This window comes from Branchiostoma lanceolatum, chromosome 17 (genome assembly GCF_035083965.1).
Source record: "Branchiostoma lanceolatum isolate klBraLanc5 chromosome 17, klBraLanc5.hap2, whole genome shotgun sequence".
Lineage (NCBI taxonomy): Eukaryota > Metazoa > Chordata > Leptocardii > Amphioxiformes > Branchiostomatidae > Branchiostoma > Branchiostoma lanceolatum.
The window spans coordinates 15,701,254-15,724,142 of record NC_089738.1 but is presented as its reverse complement, the minus strand read 5'-3'; the positions used below and the strand labels follow the sequence as shown (position 1 = coordinate 15,724,142).

The following is a 22,889-nucleotide window of genomic DNA, read 5'->3' as shown; positions in this document are numbered from 1 at the left end:
AGACGTCATGGGTTGAAAAGCCTGTATGCAAATGAGCTTCCCTAGAAACGAGAAGTGACGAATTCCACATGCTGATTCCCAATGGGAACTAAATCTTTGTCACGACGGAAAGCATGACAATCTTTTATGACTCACATATCTAATAAATATTTGAGATTAACACCCAAACCAAAAATGCGGAAGTGATGTAAACTCAATTCTCCCAACTTCCTCCCAGCATGCAACAGTCAAGATGGCTTCCCGACGGGTCATTTCATGTTTGGTGGTGATTATAGGTAAGAAAACTGGTTTATTCGTACGTTTATCTGTCTTTCCATACCTTAATATACATTGACATTACATATAAGAATATTTTTCACCAATAGAGCGTTTTCAAATGATAATAAAGCGATGTTTTGTCACATTGTATTGCCTCCAAACCGAAGCCTTGCTTGTATGTCATGACATGATGATTTGCTCATGTGACAATTTGTAAATCGACCTGGAAAAAATTACGTCAGTTTTGAACGAAAAAAAATCTACCTTTTCCACGAGTAACGTTTTAGAGAAAATCAATATCTAAGTATTTATAATACATTTTGCGGTAGAGGTTATTTGGGAATGGACACGCCCCCGTGTTGAAGGTACACTGAGGTGACCCTACAGGGGAGACTAAAGGGATACAATAAATGGCAGTAATGCATGTAGCCCTATGGGGAAGTTAAGAAAAAGAAGGAGTCGTTATCTCAGGAATCAAAACATCAGACTACAATAACTTACCCTCAAATACTAACCAGTTATGTCAACTGTCATCAGATTCATCCCTGACAAATTCTATACAGCTATTCTCCAGATAACCCCCCCTAATCAGAGCCCTTGGATAGGCCCTACAGGCTTCAAACACCCAGTTGAAGACCATCCCACTATATCAGGGGGGTGCCAAACCCCACAAGGTAGAGAAAGACCATTTATTTCAACTAATTCAGCAAATACAGAGTCTATCCTACCACAGCCTATCCTATATTGCCCAGATTTCACAAAAAAATCCCACCAAAAAGAATTTTCAATGGTTTAAACCATGTTTTTTACTTGGAGTCTCTCATCGTGCGGTCTGGGCGCAGGCGCAATCCCTTTAGTCTCCCCTATTAGAGAAATCAATTTCAGAATTGACAGCTGTCAATCATATCACACAATGCGGGGTAGGGTTGTGAGTTAGAATCCTGAGTATCAAAGACCTCAGACCAAAAACAGTCCCCTGGGAGTTGATGACCTAACAGGTGTCAGGGCTGCTCTCCTAAGTTAGGCTAGGAATGGCCAAGTTACCCATTATAGGTGGAAAATTGTCAGAAACAGGTAAATAAAGTTAGAATTTGGTCACCCCAGTACAGGGGGGACTTTTTTCCCTATAGTAGGCACCTGAATTTCCTTTTGAGGTACAACAAAAGTCAATACAGGGGCCCTGACAGGCCTAAAAGCAAGACAAGTGTGTAGAAACCATCACAAAAAGCAGCTATAAACAAGGCATAGAGCATAGAAAAAGAGTTTGACAAGGTCAAAACACAATATTCACCTGGTATGAGACCCCCCTCACCATTAGGGACCCCCCCCCCCTTTCAATTCACCTTTAGAATACTCAAATCCCATCCTTTGTACACATAGCCTAGCTGCAGCCAGGCACTGATTGGAGGCGGGGTTAAAAACTCAGATAAATGGCTAAAAATAACAAAAATGGGATAATTTATTAATAAAAATGAGCCAAATGAGGTCTGACCATTGCTTAGGTAACAGGTCTAAGGCTAAAACCCCATGAAATGGACCAAAATGGTCTGCCTCTATCCTATGTGAATTTCCTATATATAGGGGAGACTAAAGGGATACAATAAATGGCAGTAATGCATGTAGCCCTATGGGGAAGTTAAGAAAAAGAAGGTGTCATTATCTCAGGAATCAAAACATCAGACTACAATAACTTACCCTCAAATACTAACCAGTTATGTCAACTGTCATCAGATTCATCCCTGACAAATTCTATACAGCTATTCTCCAGATAACCCCCCCTAATCAGAGCCCTTGGATAGGCCCTACAGGCTTCAAACACCCAGTTGAAGACCATCCCACTATATCAGGGGGGTGCCAAACCCCACAAGGTAGAGAAAGACCATTTATTTCAACTAATTCAGCAAATACAGAGTCTATCCTACCACAGCCTATCCTATATTGCCCAGATTTCACAAAAAATCCCACCAAAAAGAATTTTCAATGGTTTAAACCATGTTTTTTACTTGGAGTCTCTCATCGTGCGGTCTGGGCGCAGGCGCAATCCCTTTAGTCTCCCCTACACACCCCAGTGGCTCTAGTTTCTGAAGCTCTGAAATCTTGTCAGTCGTTTTTGTTGTCATTTCTCGTTTCTTTGTATACGTCAACTGTGTCTTTAGGGCAGAGGTCATTAACCTGGTATGGGGTGTGCGGAAGTCACTGATCTGGTCTTGTTTTTTGTATTTTTTGTATTGTTTTTATTAAAATGTCAAAGCATTATTACTAAACTAAGTCAAGCCGGTCAGTGACCTCTTCATCATGACCTATGATCTCGTGATATGGTCATGTGACTGTTAAAACATCAATTTGCCTAAGAGAGATGAAATGAGAGGATTTCTATTGAACTTTGACAAAGGCGATTCTTATGCAAAGATGTAGTGGATTTCCAAACAATGATAGAATTGTTTCATTTTTCAATTGAGTTAAATCTTGCATGTAACAAACATACTGTAAATGCAGAAATGTTCACGGTGGTCTTAAAACCATCAGGAACATTTTAGTCCAATACTGTAGCAGTATGTAACTATAGCTCTGCCGTGAAACTTAAAACCCCGGCAAACACTCCATTTTCGCCTTTGCGTGAAATAAAATCCACGCAAACTTAAATGCATTTACAGTACCTATACCACCACTGCCAGGCACCACAATTGCCCAGTGGGTATACTGCTTCTTTGCATGTGGCTGGATGCAGGTCCGATCCCTGACCAACACCAAGCCATACCACTACCAGTGGACTAGCCCCCTGTTGTAGTGCTTTGTTATGTGGCCCAAGTCCTGTATATAGAAACAGAGTTGAGTACCGCCCTATAATAGTATAAACCATATGTTGTAGAAAGGATTTTTTTAAACATTGTGTAAAAAAGGATGTAGAATTGACCTTCAAAAACGCATACATGAACTCTACTGGTCCACAAGGTGCTCCATATCAAGGACATTATAATGTCCTTGTCCATATTAACTGTTGTAAATGTCACCATGTTTGCAGGGCTGTGCCGGGCCGAGCAGCTGTATGTGCTCCATGCCCCCAGCTACGTCCAGTTCCTGCCGTCTGCCTCCCCTCTGCACACAGTGGAACTGCCCAAGGTCATCGGACTTGTCCTGGGATTCTCAACCAGCAAGGTAAAACTAAAATGGGAAATAGGCAGCAAAATTGGAAAATAACAACTTGTAAGTTGTAGCCAGCCAACTGTTTTGTGTAGTGGCAGATTGTCATTTTTTGATGCATCAAAGAAAGAGAATATGCAAACTTTGACACTGGATTTGCCTGTCTTTATTTTTGAAAAAAAATGTATACTTTTGTAGTGTTTGAGTTTGTTCTGGTAAAGGTACAGGAACACATGACATTTGGACTTGTACCTGAACAATTTTACCAGTAAAGCTATGCAGTGTACCTGTACTATAGCCCTAATCCATACAAATGTCTGTTTAACCCTCATCCGACCGTATGGGGTCCCAGGCGTGTTTTAATGTGTGCCATATCAACATTTTTCGTTGGAGAAAAAATTCCTTCCATGAGTTTGTTCATGTACATGTCTTACAACTCCTGAGAAATTTTTACCGGGATTGGCCGATTTTTGCGGAAGTTATACTCTAAAGTGTGCGTATTGTCCGCTGGGGTCCAAACGGACCCCAGATAATTTCGCATTGTTTATTACGTAATTAGAAAGAAATTCCTCATAACTTCCAAACGGTATAATGTATCCTCACCAAATTTGCAGGGAGTGATGTTCACGTAAAGTTTTATAAGTTCTGTAAATTTTGTGAGGTTATAACGTAATATTACGTAATTATGACGTCATCGATGTGATTTTATAGGCTAAATAGGGAAGTCCCATAATATTGAAAGGTATCAAACAAAATAGTGTATTATTGATTTTAAGGTATGCCAAGGCATACAACGTCAATGGCGATTACGTTGACGTCAAAATGACGTCATAGAATACGTATACGTATAAAGTGATCCCTGTCATCCGCCAACTTGGATCGGCCATTTTGAAATTTTGAAATTACATTTTTCCATTTATGACCCCAAATCACAAAAGAAAGAGACTGGAAACGTTAATCTGAATGTTTCTGGTTAAGAAAATACCAGGTAGTGATGTATTTGAAGGCAAAAAGCCTGTTTATACCTAAAATAAACATATTGTCCGCCATCTTGGATTTTTAGCGATTACGTAATCAAATTAGCATAAATTATGAATAATAAATCATGAAAGTTACATGTACATCTAAATACATATGATGTTATACATGTTGGAAAACTAGTGTGGTTGAGCAAGAAAACCTGAGAAATATCATTGTTTTTTTTAAAATTAGTGACTTTTTGTATAAAATTCCTGTCAGAAACCCGTTGCCATGGCAACAGGAAAAATGATAAACTTAAACTATTATCATGGAATTGTTGCCAACTAAATTCTAGGAAAAGTCACCAAGTATGGTAGTCTTAGCATACGTCATTTGGCAGTTATACGATGTCAAAGTTGGCGCGGGCACTTTTAGCCCCCCCAGTCTAGATAGGGTTAAAGGAAAATGCGGGTTCTCCTCATTTTCTGCATAAATTATCATAATGAGCTTTAATCATCAACACCAAAACTTGTCAAAATATTCTCCATAGATTATTGTAACAGGATATGCACAATAACTACAATAAGATCCACCAGAAATATATTTAGGGGGCAAAGCAAAATGGGGTCCGTTTGGACCCCATACGGCCAGATTCGTCGCAAAAATGTGTCGGCCGGATGAGGGTTAACTCTTAGTCTTAACCATTTCCTACGTTGTCAGGACTTGGAATGGCAGGGTCTAGGCCCAGGCAGCCTGTTCCAGCGACCAAGAGCAAACTTCCTCATCTCTGTGGAAAACCTCCCTAAGGGAGCCACCATTGAACCAGTTGGAGGGGTAAAGGCTGCTTTCGCTGTCAAACAGGTATAGGCATTTATTGTACTGGAATATATGTTAATACTTGCCATTTGTTGTGACTTGTTTCTAGAACTGTCATAAGTTTGGGTGAACAACTTTGGAAAGGAAGTTTTAATCATAGATTCATATTGTTCAAATGAAGATGCCTTTCAAAAGTTCCTATCTTTGTGTATTCATCATTTAAAAATAGCTGTGTTTAGGACTACCTATATCTCAGTAACCCTTTGTTTTTCAACATTAGGGATAGCTATGATCAGCTATGATGTGCTTGCCACATTGCTAACATTTAAAACCAAAATGCCTTCCCTGCATATTTCAACTTAGCCCAAATGTTTCCCCTACAGACTGGACTACCTGACCTGTCAGCTGTGCATAGCCAGATTGCCACCAGCTTCCCTGACAGAAAATCACTCATGCTGGACCTCACCATGGATGGAAACGTAAGGCTTGCTTTGAAATGTTATGATACATATGCTAGATAGAGTGATCCTTCAGGAGGTTGCGAGTTCGATCCCTGGCCAGGTCATACCAAAGACTTTACAAATGGTACATACTGGTTTCTCTGCTTGGCACTCCGCTTTGAAGAATTCGAAGGAGCACATGGGAGTTAAACACACATCACTACCAATGAACAAGCCCCCTGCTGTAGTGCTTGGACATCTGTGTGGCTCAAGTCTATAGAAACTTATTGCTATAAATCACTGCTAACTTACTGCAACAGAGAGGTTGGAAACTGTCAATATTATGATATATTCCAAGCAAATTTTATGTCTTTACACAGATTCACAAATAAACCTTTGCCAAGGGAGTAAGTATCTTTCTTTAATCCCCTGTAACCTAGGTCTTTGAGGTGAGATCGCTGTACCCTGGGCTGTTCTCTGAGCTGCCTGCCACCCCCCAGCAGATCGCTGTCCACTTGCAGAAGGACGGGTCAGTCCTCAGGACCGAGAGACTAGGGAGCCTCAATACAACTAAGGAGGTGAGATATACTGGGAATTTTGAAATATTCCCTGTGTTTTTAAGTTTGATGTGTTTTTAAGTTTACAGTCATCACACCATAAGCAGATGCTTGCTCTTTTCATTGTGTTACTACAGTCACTTAAAATTTTTGATATCACTGTGCCATGAAATTTGAAGTGCTGTGAACCTAAAAGAATCTAAGCTGCTGCCAAAGGGCGGTTATACAGATAAAGATACAGAGACTCAGATATTGTCATTCTTAACGAATAGATGTCATGTGAAGTTCTAAAAAAAAGGTCCAAAATTAACAGACAGTTCTATGATGAAGTATTTGTAAATGATTGACATTGTGTATGTTTCATTGATATCTCCTAGACTTTATTACATTGTTGATTTGACTGTATTTTCAGGCGGACTTGATATTTGCAGGGGAACTGCAGCTGCTTCAGGACATTGTCAACACAGTAAGTGGATAGAGGGATGAAGAGAAAGGAAGGAGGGAGGGTTGAACTCATTAGTAGACCTGTCATGTCTGATACAGTTAAAAGAATTGAGTGACTTAACATGTAACACAAATTGTTCATAGACCATGTTAGGTTCTAACTAATAAACCTCTCACATGTTGGATACAGTTGAAACAATTGGGTTACTTAACGTCTAAAACAAAATATTTCATGAGACCACATTAGATTATCGCAGGAAAATACCGGAGCAGGTGGGTAAAAAAAGACAAAAGAACATGCACAACAGTAGTTAACCCGGTGTGTTGTAATTTGCATGTTTAGACCAGCAAACACAGGATGGAGAGGTCACGAGTTTGATTCATTGTATCTTTGGAAAGGGCACTCCACCCTGATGTGAAGGAGATAGACTTTGGTTTGATAAGGCACTGGAAGGAGAGAAATGGGCTCTGCCTTCCTATATCAGACATAGCAGATTGAAAAGTTACTGTACAACAATGTACCTTACTACTTGATACTTTACCTACAGCTTCTAAAAGGCTATTAGACCTTTACCTTACCTCAAGCTCTGTCCAGCAGGTCCGAATTGGTGTAGCCATATTCTTTGATGTCCTTCTTGACATCCTGAAAGGCTATTGGACCTTTACCTTCCCTTCCTTGCCTCCCAGTTGACAGGTAACCAGGCGCTGGTGTCTGATGGTGTTCCAGACCTGGTCAGTGTGAGTCTGACCGGTGTGGGGCGGCTGGCACAGGAGTACGGCCCCTCCAGCCAGCAGGTCCAGGACGCCATCGCTGTCCTCAACAGCTTCCTTCCCAAGGTGTGGGGTTTATCAATTCCTCTCGAAAAAGTCTTCAAGTTATTATATTAGTAAGTCTCCTCTTAACACAATAACAGTAAATGTGCCCAGTTTGTAAGGTTGGATGGCATCTAAGGTTTTATATAGGTGTAGACTATGCTTTTGTCAACTTTATTACTACATGTATACCTTCAGGTAACTTATCTCCAGAGTAGATATATAGGAATGAATTTTTCGTTGCGCTGCTTACCCTGGGGAAATAGGGTGGATTTCTCAAAGAATTTATAAAATGTACATGTCATGATTTCGTAGTTGAATTTGAGACAAACCATGGATCCTCATTTTTTGTAAAACTAGTACTAGTAGCAGTGATTTCACCAAAGTTTAAGGCAGAAGTTTTTAACTTTTAAGGTTAAACATCTTGAAAACAAGATCTTGAAAACAAAACACAGGTATTACAGTAGTATCATTTCCAAAATGTACAGGGTATCTTCCCTTTCCATGGTTTCTGTTTAGGAAGTGTAAAACGTTTTTGTTCTATTTTGTCCCACAGTTTTCCAAGGCAGTGGCTGAGCTGTACTCTGGCCATGTCGTAGTGGAAGCCATGACTCTGTCAACTCCAACCAGCGGCACACAGCGATCACGGCGTTCACTGCTTCAACAGGCTCAGGTAAAGTCAAAATAGACAGATACTGATACAAATATCATTGTAAGTATATCTTATCGCTCAACAATAGTTACTGTTGTTGCTAGCAGTTTTGCTAGTCTGTGTGACACAAAGTCTCTTTCCAGGATTGTTATGGTCCTTTTCAGCAAAGTTTGTAGACAAAAGTATGGAGTTGGGAAAAGCGTTTTTGGGCCAGGAAGAAGTGGTATACTGGAACTGTGGTAGGGTTTTTAGAAGTAGTAAACATCAGAGTTAGATGTGTATTATGTTTATTGGTCCGAACTGGTTTTGTAAATATTTCTGTTAAAAACTTTTTTCCCCTCCTGTAGGACCTTCCTGGTAACCTTGCGCCCCACATCAACCCTGACTACCCAGTCATCTTCAACATTAGCCTGTGGCTGGGCATCCTCCTGCTCCTAGCGCTGTACTCCATCGCCTACAACCTGCTGTACATGGAGCCGGGCCGGGACTCCATCATCTACCGCATGACGTCAGGACGCATGAAAACAGAGTAATGACCAAACTCTCAAATCTCCTTACTTCGTGCGGGAATCATGGTGGATAGTCAGTGATTCTGGTGTTAAGGTTTCTCTGCAAGGTTGCATAAATTTCTTTATGGATGGATAAGGACCTGAGTAATGACCAAACTCTCAAATCTCCTTACTACATGCAGGAATCATGGTGGATAGTCAGTGATTCTGGTGTTAGGGTTTCTCGGCATGGTTGTGTAATTTTTTTCATGTATTTAGATGGATGAATAAGAACCCAGGACGCATGAAAACCGAGTAATGACCAACCTCTCAAATCTCCTTACTACACACTGGAATCATGGTAGATAGTGTTGGATTATAAGTGTTGTGTAAGGGTTTCTCAGCATGGCTGTGTAGTTTTCCTCATGTGTTTAGATAGATGGATAAGGACTTTGCAAGTGTTGTTTTGTCTAGCAAAGGGAATGCTCACTCTTTTTTACAGATCTTGAAGATGACTCTTAATTGGAAAACGGTACTGAGATACTGTGAGAAGATTATAAAGGGTTAAAATAAGATTCCAAAGGCTTCAAAAAGCAGGATTCTAAACAGTTGAAAAGCAAGGCTACATGATTATATGTTGGCTATTTCATACTAACAAAGAGGCTGCTGATAGACTTGTAGCACAAAATTGCGCTGATATTTTTATTTTATTTTCACCAGTTTATGTTTATACTTTTTTCTTTCAATTCATATTTTATGTTAAAAGCACTTATACTCTGCTTTTACTTTATTTTTCTCAGACTGTAACTTTTTTTTATGATTAGATAACTGAAAAAGGAGGTTTCTCCTTCCTGTCCGGAAAGGATGCCTATACTGCTTACCCATTTCTGCATATGCTAAGCTTCGTGCTTTCTTTTGACAGGGATGACTACACTCGGTTTGGGCAGGGTGCACACAGGCCTGTACAGAAATGGGACTGATCATTCTACAAGCATTTCCGTTTGTATTTACCAATCCTTTCTGTTTTTTTACTCCATACTTTTGATCATAGTTTTCCGTTAATGTAATTGTGCAGTACTAATAAGCCATCTCCCAGTTCCTAGTGTGCATGTGCAGTCACAATGGCCAAGTTTGAAGTCACTCAGTTGGAAACAATTCTTTGTCTGGAAAACATTTTGCGACGTTTTCACATGGATGTCTGTTTACTTCTAAGAGACCTTAACCTCTGACCTTACCCACAATGCCTTGTGATGCTGGAACTGTGATATGGGTTATAGTTGTTAACACCAGGGTTAAATGTGTATTATGTTTATTGGTTCAAATTGATTTGTAAATATTTCTGTTGAAAATTGTTGTGGTTGAGAACTAACATTGAGTCTAGTGTGACTTCCTAATTTCTGTCTCTTCTTTTCCCTACTGAAAATGGTAGCTTCTGTTTTCTGTTGTCTTTGTCTTTCTTTAAGTCTCATGAAGTTTAGGCCTATGTGTGAACAAAGGAACTAAACCAGATTTTTCAAAACAGCAACTTGAAAAGGCATCATTCTTACAGGGTGTTAGGATTTTCATTCTTGAATTTTAAGCAGGAAATGGTTTGAAGAAAAATACAAACTATACACTATCGTATGCAATACTTAGTCTTACGAATGGCGCCTAATGGCCCTTCCTGCATTGTCCTTTTGTTACAAATGACGACTTTGTGAAAATCGGTTTGTGGGGGGGCTGCTAGTAGTGGCTGTAGTCAAGCATGTTTGTAACTTAGTAGAAAGATGGAAGTGTACCAAATGGAAGAGTAGCTATCACTCCAGGGCTGCATACCGGTATGGGCACTAGTGTGATACTGCAAAAATCTTTTAGGTACAGGTTGAAAATACTGAATGTCAATACTTGACTACCCTATGTACTATTTACATGTGTGTAACATTTTCCCGAACCGCCAGAGTCCTGTGATACGTCCCACGTCAACACACTTCATGTCATTGTCCTGTATGTGAATTTCTAACTTGCAACGTTCTCATGTTCCTACTCTACTATTCTTCTGTATCATTCCGTTCTTGCCTATCACTCAAAGGTTATCATGTATAAGGATACTTTGAAATAGATATGAGCTAAATCATAAATATTGCCTACATCAACGTTAACATCCTAGAAAACTTTTGAACAATGATTTCTGATCACTTCTTGTCTCCTTTGTGGCATTCACAGTGAAAACATAGCAGCAAACAGCATAGAAACATATTTAAGTTCTGTCTGTTACATTGAGAAAATAGTTTGATGTAATCCATTTTGATTTCCTTTGCAGGGCTTGAAATACCACCTGTGTATCAGTAAAATTGGAGCTGTGCAGGTATTTCTGATGTCTACCTACGCCTAACCTGCACTGGCTCATGTACTGGGTATATAACCGAATGTGGGTATTTGTGGTTCTTGATGTTACCACTTATAAAATGTTATACAAAAAAACAAGATTATTTCTAAGCAGTAGCCAGTGTGACCACAGTTCCCACAAACTAGTGGTGCAGGTAAACTTGCCTGGTGCAGGTAAATTCCAATGTTACCTGAGTGTACTGGTGTAGTTGTGGCAAAAAGGTATTTCGAGCCCTGCTTGTGAGAAATTTGTACTGTAAACCACTGTGACATTAGTTAAGGATGTAAACATTTCTCCTTTAAAGAAGTAATCTGTAAATAGAACAATACTGAGACACAATGTTCGGTGTAGGGATTAAGATAGATGCCTAAAACAGTTAAAGATCCTGGTCTTTGAAGAAAAGAAAGTCGTACATTGTAGCCAATACAATTAGAGATGTCGAGATGTTAAACACAGAAGAAAATAAACGTCTAAAATCAAATTTAATGTAGTTTCGATATGGACAAACAACTGTCAATTCTGTTACGTCTAAAGACATTAAAGAACAAGTATATAACTGAGGAAACAAACAAGCACGAACTGTCGATAAAGGGGCTTTGGTGTAAGTCGTATTTGCATGCATGGTCTGGTAAATGTCTTGATACACCTACTGGATGATGTAGACCTTAGAATTACTAGTAGTCATTAGGGGAGAAGAAATAGACAATCCCGTTCAGCTCATTGAATATAGTATTTAAAGGTTGATAGAGGTACCATCTGCAAGACCTGTCGTTGAAAAATACACTTGTCTTCTAGACATTGAGAAAACCGTGCTGTGTATACATACATAGCAACTCTACTATAGCACATTATGTCAACTATAGTACATTGTGTCGACTATAGAGTATAGTACTGTGTGTACCTTGATGAAAGGTGGTTAGATTTGTGTTCTGTTGGTATGATACATTTTGGAGATGGTACCTACTAAAAACCATGAGAAGTCCAGCTGTACAAATTATGAATAATAAAGATATCCAAAGAGAGTCACACAGAGTCAGATAATTATTGAAAAACTTGAAGATGTTGAAAAGGGTAATGATTGTTGTTTGTTGAGAAGTTTCTAACGTTGGATCTGAATCTGAAGTTTGTGCTGCTCTAAACGTTTGTGATTGGACCGTCAGCGTACATGTAACATGTAGAACAGTAACGTATGATGTATTCGTGCAATAAATGGTTGGATAACAGAATCAGTATGGGCTGATTTTTATTATGATATCTCATAACATGGAGACATACAACACATATTGTCACAGATCTAATTGTATGCTGGGAGACACAGAGCACTATGGGTAACCCAGGGGGCAAGCAATGTCATTACCATGGTAAGTCATGGCATGGTCTGTTGTCATGGTTATGTTGTTTGCTCCCTGCACTACCCATAGTGCCCTACGTCTCCCAGCATGCCACAGGATCTGTGAAAATGTCCTTAGAAAATAACAACATGCAGCGAGATTCATGCAGCTTCATTTCTTTGCACTGGGTGATAAGTACAGTGACTTATCAATAGATGAGTAAATTGGTATCTCGACTAGAATATCTAAGTTAAAGTACTCATCATCAAAAAGGACGGGTCCAAATTACACTGCACTGACTGCAGTATTCCTACAGTATGCAAATCTAGATTGATAAATTGTAAAAACTCGTTTTAAAGATTGTAACATTACAAGCATTTCCCGAGTAAAATATTTCCTGAATATCCGTGATTGAAAGATACGAAACTGCTGTTCAATCATTCTCTTGAGTAAGATAATTGTCTAAAAGCACTTGGGATTCCTAAAAGAGACAATCATTCCACATTAAGGCAGTACAAGTTTTCTCTGCACCATTTTGGGGTACAGTTGCCGATAGAAAATATTGAGTTTCCTTCAAGGTTCATTCAAGGCCTATGTCCTTAAGGGAGATAGAGACTTTTGAAGGCAACTGTATGTTAGCACTTTCCACATGAGACGCGTGTTCAGAAAATCATTATAAACGCGCTCAAAACTACAGGTACTTGGAATGTATGCATTGCAGTGCTGCACAAGGCATATTAGCCGCCTTAACAAGCTATACGAGTCTGGATTTTGGGGGCGTATGATATGTTTGTTTTTTTCTCTGATGGCAAATCAGTTCTATTGCACTCGGTCCCTTGTAGGCCACCTCCATAGGGAGGCCAACAGATTCCGACTTGTACAGCCTGCCGAGGCGACTATAATCATTTGTTCATTGCAATGGTACAGTAAATGCAGAAATGTTCGTTTTATGTTCGCAGTTTTCGCGGTGAACTCTTCAAGCCGCCGATGTTTCCACCACGTGACTGTAGCGCCAGTATTGTTTCAAACTTAAAACCACTGTTAACACTCCATTTTTCCTCTACCGCGAACTTCAAAGCATTTACAGTATGTCGAGCAATTCTACTGCTCTGCGAGCGGCACGCTGTTGCGCTTCTTTCTTGCTGGTACATGCTTCTGACGGAACCTCAAAACCTGTCGCTTCAGTAATAGCGCGGCAGGTTACAACGGTTTTAAATCCTCCCTCGCAGCTATATGTCGTATACTTAGGAATATCCGTGCTATCTAACTTCGTTGCATATTGCTGTAGAGCGCCCTTGTAGTTGCTATTATTTCCCGATGTAATTTCCAACAGGTCAATCACCGATTTTGCAGCGTTTTGCTCCGAATCTTTCTTACTTGGAGCAGCTTCGGGGGTCTGAAGGGCGCCTGCTGTCTTGAAGCTCACCGTTGGCAGGAAGGCTTTCTCGTCGGTGATGGACTCTTGGTATTTGGGCAGAGGCAACTGCAGGCCCTGTTTCTGCACGTGTTGTTGTAGGATGTCCTTGTAGTTTCTGTCGGCGTTGTCAACCGCTGCTGCGGGTTTATCTACAAAATAAACGAGAGTTTGATCAGAAACAGTCCAAGACATACTTGATGCGCAAAGGGGAACAATCCCTCTACATGAGCAATTTACGACGTTTTGGTACTCCTACTACCTTCATCAGCTATGGCAATTTCGACTGGTATTGCAGAGGGGCTGTACGCAGTATAAAAGCATGATGCAGTCCCCAACGCGACTAAAATTCCATCCCCCTCATCACGGTTAACCTGGCCAAGGAAGGTTGCAGAAGGATTACCGAAACGTCGGGAGGTAGATATCTCTTGGTTGCAAGCATGTGTGCAAAAGGCTTGGTGAACCAGTTGTCTTTAACAGGTCTTCATAAACTCTTACCGTCGTCTTGTAGTCGAGAAGCAGCCCTGTTTGCGACGTCGGGTGCGGTAGCAGCGGTGACCTTCCCAGCAGATGCACCGCTTGCCTCTGTCCCTGGTGCTGCTGTTGTTGTTGTGGCTGACTTAAGGCCTTTTGCATTTTCCACTCTAGCACGTGCACTTATATCTTTCTCATCCTTGCCTGGCCCCTTGGCTTCTGGCGCGATATCTGCTGTTTGGTTTGGCGACTGCTTGAGGATCTCCAAGACATCCACTGCAAACTTCGCAACATTCTCTTTCGCTTTTTCACGCAGGTGTCCTGGAAGGAGTTAGGGCAGTTGCTTACATATTTTCCCGTAGTGGACGAGATGTGATAGCTCTTAAACATGTTCACAAAGTCCCTTGCATGCTGGGAAACGCAGGGCACTATGGGTAGCTCAGGAGGCATGTGTCCGGCGAGGTCCACGTTGTCATGGTAATGACGTTGTTTGCTCTCTGAGCTACCCATAGTGCCCCGCTTCTCCAAACATACAATGGGAGCGTGAATAGTTCTGTGTGGCAAGGAGAAAAAAGTTTGATATATATATGTACAACTAACCTTGTGAAAGCGATGTTGTTGTTGCTACTGCCTGAAGTTCATCTGTTTCTCCGTCAGGTGCCACAAGATTGAAGCTACACGGCTCAGTGATGGCCTGGCAGCGTACTACACTAATATAGCCATCTTTTAGCTTGTACGTGTAGTACTTGGGGATGTCGGATGAACTGTCCTTGCTGGCATATTCCTGCAAAGCGCCTTTGTAGTTGTTATTTTTTGCGGTAACTTTCAACATTTCAGTCACCGCTTTTGCCGCATTTTGTTCGGCTTCCTTCTTGCTCTTGGCAGGTTCGGTGGTTTGGTAGGCGCCTCTTGTCTTGAAGCTGACAGCGGGCAGGGTAGTTTCTCCTCCTTCGACATCTTTGTATCTCGGTGATGGGAGCTTCTGATCTTGCACGTATTTTTGCAGTATATCCTTATAGGATGCACTGGCTTTGCTAACGGTTGCCACCCTCCAAACTGAAAAGAAGAAAGGAGATCCTTAAATGGTCGATCATGAGTTCCAACAATAGGGATCAACAGGATATTATCTGCTAGTGCGAACAAGTTCTCCTCTGTAGGCCGCACCTGTGCTATTATGTTGGGTTGAGGTCACCATTGTGGAATTTGTTACGCCTTTGAGGCTTTAGCCTTGATGACCATCGAATGCTCCCTACGACAGGGAAGAAAAGACATAGTTGGGAACCTACCTTCCTCTTGTGATGAGGGTCGATCATTTCTAGTCTGTTTGGCTTCCGTGTAAGGCGCAGGATTTGCAGCAGCCGGATTTGAGATGGTTTCCTTCGTTTCCGGAGCCAAGGCCACAGTAGTGGAATGTACGTTTACATCTTCCGTCGCTGTCTTTGCCTTTAGACCGTTGACTTCTGTCCCCTTCATCTCTGGTACACTAGTGTCTTTCGTTGTCACTTGTTTGGGTGCTTCATATGGTACTCCCAAAATATCTAAGGCGAATTTGGCGACTTTCTGCTCCGCTGCTTTCACTTCGTTCATTGTGTTCCCTGAAAAAATATCATAACCATGACTTTAAGGAAAACATTGTTTTTTCGCTCTGCCAGTTGCACCAATGATAAGAATGATTTCAGTTATATATACATGTGAAAGAGAGAGAGAGAGAGAGAGAGAGAGAGAGAGAGAGAGAGAGAGAGAGATTTAATCAAAACATCTCTGACCTGAAAGAAGCTGTGCTTGGAGCTCATCCGGGACGTTTGGGGGCTCCTCAGGTATGGAGACTTTGAAGCTGCAGGCTTCAGTGATGGCCTTACAGCGTACGACGCTGACATAACCACCCTGAGACTTGTACGTGTGGTAGGTTGGGACGTTGGACGAGTCAACCTTGGAGGTGAACTCCTGTAAAGCACCTTTGTAATTAGCGTCCCTGAAAGGGATGCTTAACATGCGAACCACCGCATTTGCAGCATTCTGTTCGGCTTCTTTCTTGCCCTTTGCAGGTTCGGTCGTTTGGTAGGCGCCCGCTGTCTTGAAGGTGACGGTTGACAGGAAGGTTACAATGTCAGGATTGGTTTTGTAGAGCGGAGCTTGAAGCTTCTGTTTCTTTACGTGTTCTTTCAGAACAGCCTTGTAGTCTGTGTCGTCTTTAGTCACCATGGCCACTGCCCTACTTCCACCTGAAACAAAAACAAGAATCTGATGTTTAAGGTCGATTATGATATTCATACACAACAAGCACATCCAATTTCTATTAGTAATACATATACCATAGCAGAGAAATCTTTTACGTGAAAGTTTCATTTTGACCCATGCACTCCTGATGTCATCCCGAAGTTCAGTGCGCATCAGAAACGTAGGTCAAATTCTTGACGAAACGACTGACAATTCGGTGAGACATTTCTTTTTGTGTTGGATAAAGAATTTAGAAAACTTAAATTCAAGGATTTTTTCCTTACCTGTTGCTTTAATGCCGTCTTTGTTGGACGCCTTCGCTCCATGTACGGGACTGGCCTGTTTAGTGGGACGCACGGATAATACTGGCAGCGGCACACCTAAGGCAAGTAGGGCTTTCTCTGCAGCGCTTTGTTCTGCTTCTTTCTTATTGCTGCTGGTGTCTCCTGGAACACAGTTTTAATCAAATGACTTTATAACTGTAATATTATAACAACTGCATGTTTTGGAGCTAGTTTCTTCTTTTCCCTTTTCCCCCTTAGTTTGACCTTCAACTTCGCCAAGTAGAATATAGAAAATAGATTTTCCCAGTGCTTTTTTTATAATTTATCATATATAAATATATATATACAATTTAAGTGTGGCAGACAAGGTTTTCTGAGGCCATATAAACTGCATTAGATGTTATCTTACCTTGAGGAAATTCTCCTCTACCAGTCATTCTAACTTCAGCGCAGAAACCTTGTTCGCCCTGAGTAACTTCGATTTCTGGTTCTTGACCTTGTTTTTTCAGGAACTCTTGAAGTTCTGCCCTGAAGTGTGTCGGATCTGTAAACAATATTTTGTAAATGTAAATAAATATATACAAATATATATCCAGGATTCAGAAGAGCCTGAATAGCATGGTCTTTCATTGAGACATTTTTGAAAACACGTAGACAGGGGACGTCATAAGCTTTCTGCAACCGCTCAACGTAGCAAAATATAGCTCTTACCTTTGGTTAAGTGTGATTGTCCCAACCTCTGCAGGGCTAACTCACACGCCTTTTGAGTGGCGACTTTCTTGGATGCAAATCCACCATCCGGCCGAAAGAGGGCGTTCTTGTATTGCAGTACGATCTTAAATGTGAAGGGAGGTTGCCCTGTGTTCGATCCGTCACCCTCTACCCTCACGTACTTTGCTTTGGGCAGCTTTTCCTTGTCCAGGTACTCTTGCAGTGTGTTCTTGCAGCTAATACTGGCGCCTGTGGTATAACGTAGGTAATATTTAGATGTTTGTGCATCATCATTTTATCGGGAGACTCACCCGGATTAAGTCCACACTTTCTCTCCAAGAGTTCATGTTTTCAACTGTGTTCACAGGTACAAATAACATAAAGTGTCTTTATGTGAGGCTAACAAGGTATTGTATTTCTTTTTCTTTAATCTACAAGAGATAACATGTCATCTTCATGATCAGTGGGTGCATGGTTGGAAAGAATCTATGGCAAAGTACATGTAGTTGACCTACCTGCTGTTGGCTTGGGACTCCCCGGTGGCGCCTCTAGTAGCTTCTGTTTGACTTTCGTCAAGTCTTCCTTGACGTCATCAACGGAAGTCTTGACGTCACCAATGTCAGCCTTCACATCACTGATTTCGTCATCGACACGTGCGGTGACGTCATCCAGTTGTGCCTGTTGTTTAGTCATCGTTTTATCCAGTTGACTCACCTCATCTTTGATGTCTGCCACGTCCCCCTCCACCTTACCTAACCTGCTCTGGTACTGCTGTAACATGGTCGACAGCTCCGAAGCCTTGTCTTTCAGGACGCTCTGTAGGTCGTCGTTGCCGTTTACTATGTCTAAGATAGAGTTCACGGCCTGTGATGGAACCTGCGTTGGGTACAAAAAAATAAGCATCTGTGCCACATGCCCAAAATCAAATAAAAATGTCAATTTTCAACAAAATCATACACACACAAATATCATATGTAAGCATGGATGTGTGTATTTTACCTTTATCAAAACATATCATACCAAAGATTTCAAAATCGTTGTACAATAATTCATGTATGGATCTTAAACCTAACAATTTATCAAAACAACTAAAACCAACAAAAATTGGGCACGTTTCTTTACCTTGTTTCTATTCGTCTGTACATGTACATACAAATTTGTGAAAGAAAAGACGTATCATTTTCCAGCACCGTAAGTATAGAAGATGTTGCAGCTATTGTGTACCTCTTCTTCTGACGTCCTCCCCTGCTCCAGGGCCTCCAGGCGGGTCGCGTGATCCCCCAACTCCTTCTCATGAAGCGCCAGCGATTTCCTGTAGTCCTCCATCATGTCCGTGAGAACGCGTACCTCTGCATCGTGGCAAGCTTGGTCGGCACCGATCTGAAAGTCTTCCGTCTGGATCTGTGACGAATTCAAACCATTTTTATGTTATCTTAATTGTTTTGTATCATATAATCTATTAGTGAAAGCAATGCCTTTGTAATCATTTCGCATCATAAGGCGAAATGAGAACACAATTAACTAAATGTCTGATGCTTACTCCAGCTTTACATTTTTCCGCCCCGCTCACTGTTTGGGACCCCATATTGTTAATTTTCGTTGTTAAATATTTCAACTGAAACTTACAAAAATGCATTTTCATCAATTTCATGTCATAAAGTTCAGATATCTCAGCTTGAGAGAGACGGTAGTGACCAGCAATTGATGAGACAAGAACAACCGTAAAAGAATTAGATGCACAAGTTAATAAATATACCATCACATTTTGCAGTCATTTTATCAGCCTACCTTACTGATCTCGTCCGCAGCCTTCTGTGCAGCCGGGTCTGAGCCCAGTTTTGGATCATGCATCAGGTTCAGGAGTGCAGCCATGTGATCTTGGAATTCCTTCTGGCTGAAAGTCAGGTCCGCGGAGTGCATGGCGCGATTCCGCACTGCTATAACCTTGTAGGTACAAAGGAAAGCATTTCTGCTCAAATGTCTGATCAATAGTTGGAGATAGATACATCATTAGCATAACGTCTGTCAATTCCATAATGTCGAGTTGTCAGCATGGCTGGACATTACTGGTGAGACTCTCCTTAACCTCATCCCTGCTGCCTAACTCTGTGACCAACAGGTAATCTGCCAAACAGCAAGTTAAGTGTGCTAAATGTTTATACACTTGTATGTGGGTGTCTACAATAAAACTATATGGAAAATTTCGCAGTGAACACAACGATGAATCCATAATGCAATAGATATTATAGACACATACTAGTATTTTGTAAAAGGGAATATGCAAACCATGACACTAATAATATTCTCATTGAATACGTTCAAATACCTCTATAGTCTATGAATGATATCTTAAGCAACTGACGGGTAAAGAACAGTCTATCTTCTGCACCACTTTTTGTCTGTCATCCAAGCTCAGCATTTCTGTCACTGCTTTGTATACAAAATTTTACATCGTCTCTTGAATTGAGTGCTGGAAAATGACCTACCTTCTGCGAGGAATTAGCGCTGACGAACTTAAAGCAAAATTTGCAGTGTACAATGAAGTTCAACAGCGCTGAAGTATCTGACGTCTGCGGCCCTGTGTTGTCCGTGCTTTGACCTCTGGGCATGAACACCTGTACTGGGTTAAAGATCAAAATGTATTTGTCAAGTTTAGACTGAAAGGTCATCTGTCTTGGCAGGAAACATATCCTAAAAACCTTGGCTTCTTAATTGCTTGATCAAACACAAATAAAAATATGAATTGTCGACCGACTTCGGTGTTCTACACCACTCAAATCTGACAAGCGTCAACCATACGTAAAGGTGACGTCAGGAGCGGGTCACATTGCTTCTGGCACTGCGTGTGGCGTCGAGTGGCTTGGCTAGTACACACGAGATCGAGCCAGAGGGCACGGGTTCGATTCTTGGCAATACTGGCTAGATGTTGCGTTCTTGAGAAAGGAACTTAACATGACTTTCCTCATTCCTCCTAGTATCTGACTTTGGCTTGGGAGGTAAAGGCAGTGAGCGAATTGAAGAGGGATGGTCTCCGCCTTCCAATACTGTGTCCTAGACACGTGCACAGCAGAGGATAACAACCCACTGCCCCTACGGCCTCTAAACGGATATGGAACATTGTATGTGACAAAAGAACGGCTAAGGATTCCTCACAAAAATTACACAAAATATGGGCCACTGACCTTTGCGACCTCCCATGGTTCCTTGCTCCACTTGTTGGGGGTGCAGTTGGTCCAGTAGATCTGACTCTTGGCGCCTTTGTAGTACGATTCCAACTCCTGCCGCCATGGTTTACAGTCCTAGGAACATGAATACAACACCGTTTGTCAGTGCCTGGTCATGAAATTTGTCCTTGTTGTCTGGTCTCCTAGCAGAGGTTGATTGGGAAGATGGTAACCTTCTCATATGCCCCGGGTTTTTTTTGGTATATGGGAGGAACGTTACAATCTTCCCGATTGACCTCTGCTTAGAGACTACCTGTAGCCCTCCAACCGAATGTAACGTTACGTCGAACCGTAACAGCCACGCACATATGAGCCACCACAATAGCCACAGAAATGGCAAATGTAGACATTGACAAAGCCAGCAAAATACATATGGGCGCTGGAATAAGGGGCCATACTGTATACCATTTAACGACGACATATGGAAAATTGTATTTTTTTTAATATTTTAGTTCTTTATGTATTCCAGACCAGATAGATCTGTATTCAATTGAGATCTGCTGTGTCATTCTTACTTACATCACATTCTTGTTTTTTCTTCGGGTTACATTTGCAGCTTTCTACGCTGTCCCCAAGCTTGTCTTTGAGCTCGGCATGCAGTTCCCTCGCCGCTCGCAGGGTGACGTCAGTCAGACCATCCCGGGTGGCTAACAGGGCTAACCCCACCCGCAGCCAGTTCTTGTAGCCATCGCTGTTACGTCGGTCTTTCAAGCTCATGTTCGCTGCCGGTGGTCACCTGTCATCAACCATAATGGTCATGTTTTTGTTCAACGTACCGTAAGCTATAGTTGGACATCAGATTAATAATCAATGTTGCCGAATGAATATGAGAGAAACGCAACAGAAGAGAATTTACGGAACGCCACACACTCACTCACAGACACACACACGCACAGACACACAGACACACACATACGAATGAGGTTTTATATAAAACCTCCTTGCACATACACACACACACAGAGACACACACACACACAAGATATCAATAATCAAGAGATCAACTTGAACATATTTCTGCCGGAGCAGAAACAATTTAACTTGTTTTACACTAAAAACAGCAATCTTCTGTATGTTAAAATGGTTATCAAATCTATGGAGACAGAAAACTCATGCAAACGCTGCATAGTGTTACAGAAAGTTTATTTTCTAAATGACAGTGGTTATCATAACCCAATTATGATATTTAATTCCCCGTCATGTATTAAACCATCATTGTGGCAGCCACCATAATATTCTAGGCTGTAATCTGAAATGTGCTGGACAAAAACAGTCTTATCCAAGTGTGTCGTTGAAAGCAAAACTCTCAGGCAGAAGTATATTCTAATACAGGTACATTGTAGCGTACGCTTAACTGACCGTTACTTCCGGGTTCAGCAGGGACATGAAGTTCGTTCATATCCTTACCGTTCAGGTGCATCTGTCATGATCTGTTTGGCCTCCAAAACGCCGACATGGATCCTCCAGCAATGTTCAGTTGAAGATACAGTGAAGATGAATGAAATCAAGACTGTTCTTCGAATTTTAGAACTCTTGACGGACTCTGTGAACGAAAAGGTGTTGCAGGTATCGATTGTGCATGATGGGATAGGGTCAGAGGTGACAAGTCATTTGGACAGTTTGCAGCGTTCTCGCTAGATGTCGCTCTTGAGTTACCGTGTGAGGCAACTGATTTTACGAAAGAAAAAAGAAACGAAAGAAAGACAGATAGAAAAGAAGGAAGGAAAGAAGGAAGGAAGGAAGGAAGGAAGGAAAGGAAGAAAAAGGAGAAAGAAAGTGTGTCCCTATGATAAACGTTATTTGGGTGGTGACCATATGCATGTACGAGTTATACGAATTAGGTTGCCGTTTGCATAATGGTAGGTACTCTAGGAAGGCGCTTTAAGCGTGGGAGTGAAGCTCTCACCGTAGTGGTTATATAAAATCACAACCAGCACATGCAACTTGTCACCAAGGGGGGCAGTTAAAGCATACAAAGGACAGGATTGAGCTGATAGACGACAAAACTTTAAAAAGTTGAATTAAGTACTTTTAGACTGATTTTTAATTTGAAATGAAACACTCAGAAATTGATTATATAACCCAATGCGTCCCTATAATAAAAGCAAGGACCTGTCATACCCCCACCGACCAAAGGTGTATCCATCCGCACAAGCGAGATTCTCACACAGCGCAAACACCAGCCTCCAGAGGCTACATTTTCTTCACAGGCAGTCCGTCTATTTTTTATCGAACAATCTAAATCACTCGCTGCTTCCTATACGGTGGATACAAAGAGGTGAGAGCTGTGTTTACGTTTT

General features: G+C 41.3%; 2 protein-coding genes across 6 annotated transcripts; one reads left to right on the top strand and one right to left on the bottom strand.

Moving 5' to 3' along the window:
* Positions 1 to 141: 141 nt before the first annotated feature.
* Positions 142 to 12,160, top strand: LOC136423017 (renin receptor-like). Of its 4 annotated transcripts, none has more exons than XR_010753708.1 (11): positions 142 to 275; positions 3,281 to 3,414; positions 5,080 to 5,220; positions 5,559 to 5,654; positions 6,056 to 6,193; positions 6,585 to 6,638; positions 7,304 to 7,453; positions 7,986 to 8,102; positions 8,429 to 8,884; positions 9,492 to 9,568; positions 10,869 to 12,160. XR_010753708.1 is itself a non-coding variant. In XM_066411004.1 (11 exons), exons 1-10 carry the CDS (start codon positions 233 to 235, stop codon positions 9,547 to 9,549), a joined length of 1,113 nt encoding a protein of 370 aa, XP_066267101.1. In that variant the 5' UTR covers positions 142 to 232; the 3' UTR covers positions 9,550 to 9,568; positions 10,869 to 12,160. The 4 variants fall into 4 exon arrangements, 2 of the variants coding, with proteins under 2 accessions (XP_066267101.1, XP_066267100.1); XM_066411004.1 differs by having other exon boundaries at positions 8,429 to 8,610; XR_010753707.1 differs by having other exon boundaries at positions 9,492 to 12,160.
* On the bottom strand, positions 12,161 to 22,175 carry LOC136423015 (adventurous-gliding motility protein Z-like). 2 transcript variants are annotated; one of them, XM_066411001.1, is made up of 15 exons: positions 21,949 to 22,175; positions 21,109 to 21,325; positions 20,548 to 20,664; positions 19,852 to 19,980; positions 19,154 to 19,309; positions 18,590 to 18,766; positions 17,881 to 18,241; positions 17,366 to 17,614; positions 17,064 to 17,198; positions 16,655 to 16,816; positions 15,920 to 16,375; positions 15,440 to 15,748; positions 14,754 to 15,209; positions 14,178 to 14,474; positions 12,161 to 13,831 (listed from the first exon to the last, which is right to left on the bottom strand). In XM_066411001.1, the coding sequence occupies exons 2-15, from the start codon at positions 21,304 to 21,306 to the stop codon at positions 13,347 to 13,349; spliced, it is 3,687 nt and encodes a 1,228-aa protein (XP_066267098.1). In that variant the 5' UTR covers positions 21,307 to 21,325; positions 21,949 to 22,175; the 3' UTR covers positions 12,161 to 13,346. The 2 variants fall into 2 exon arrangements, with proteins under 2 accessions (XP_066267098.1, XP_066267097.1); XM_066411000.1 differs by having other exon boundaries at positions 21,997 to 22,175.
* Positions 22,176 to 22,889: the final 714 nt, after the last annotated feature.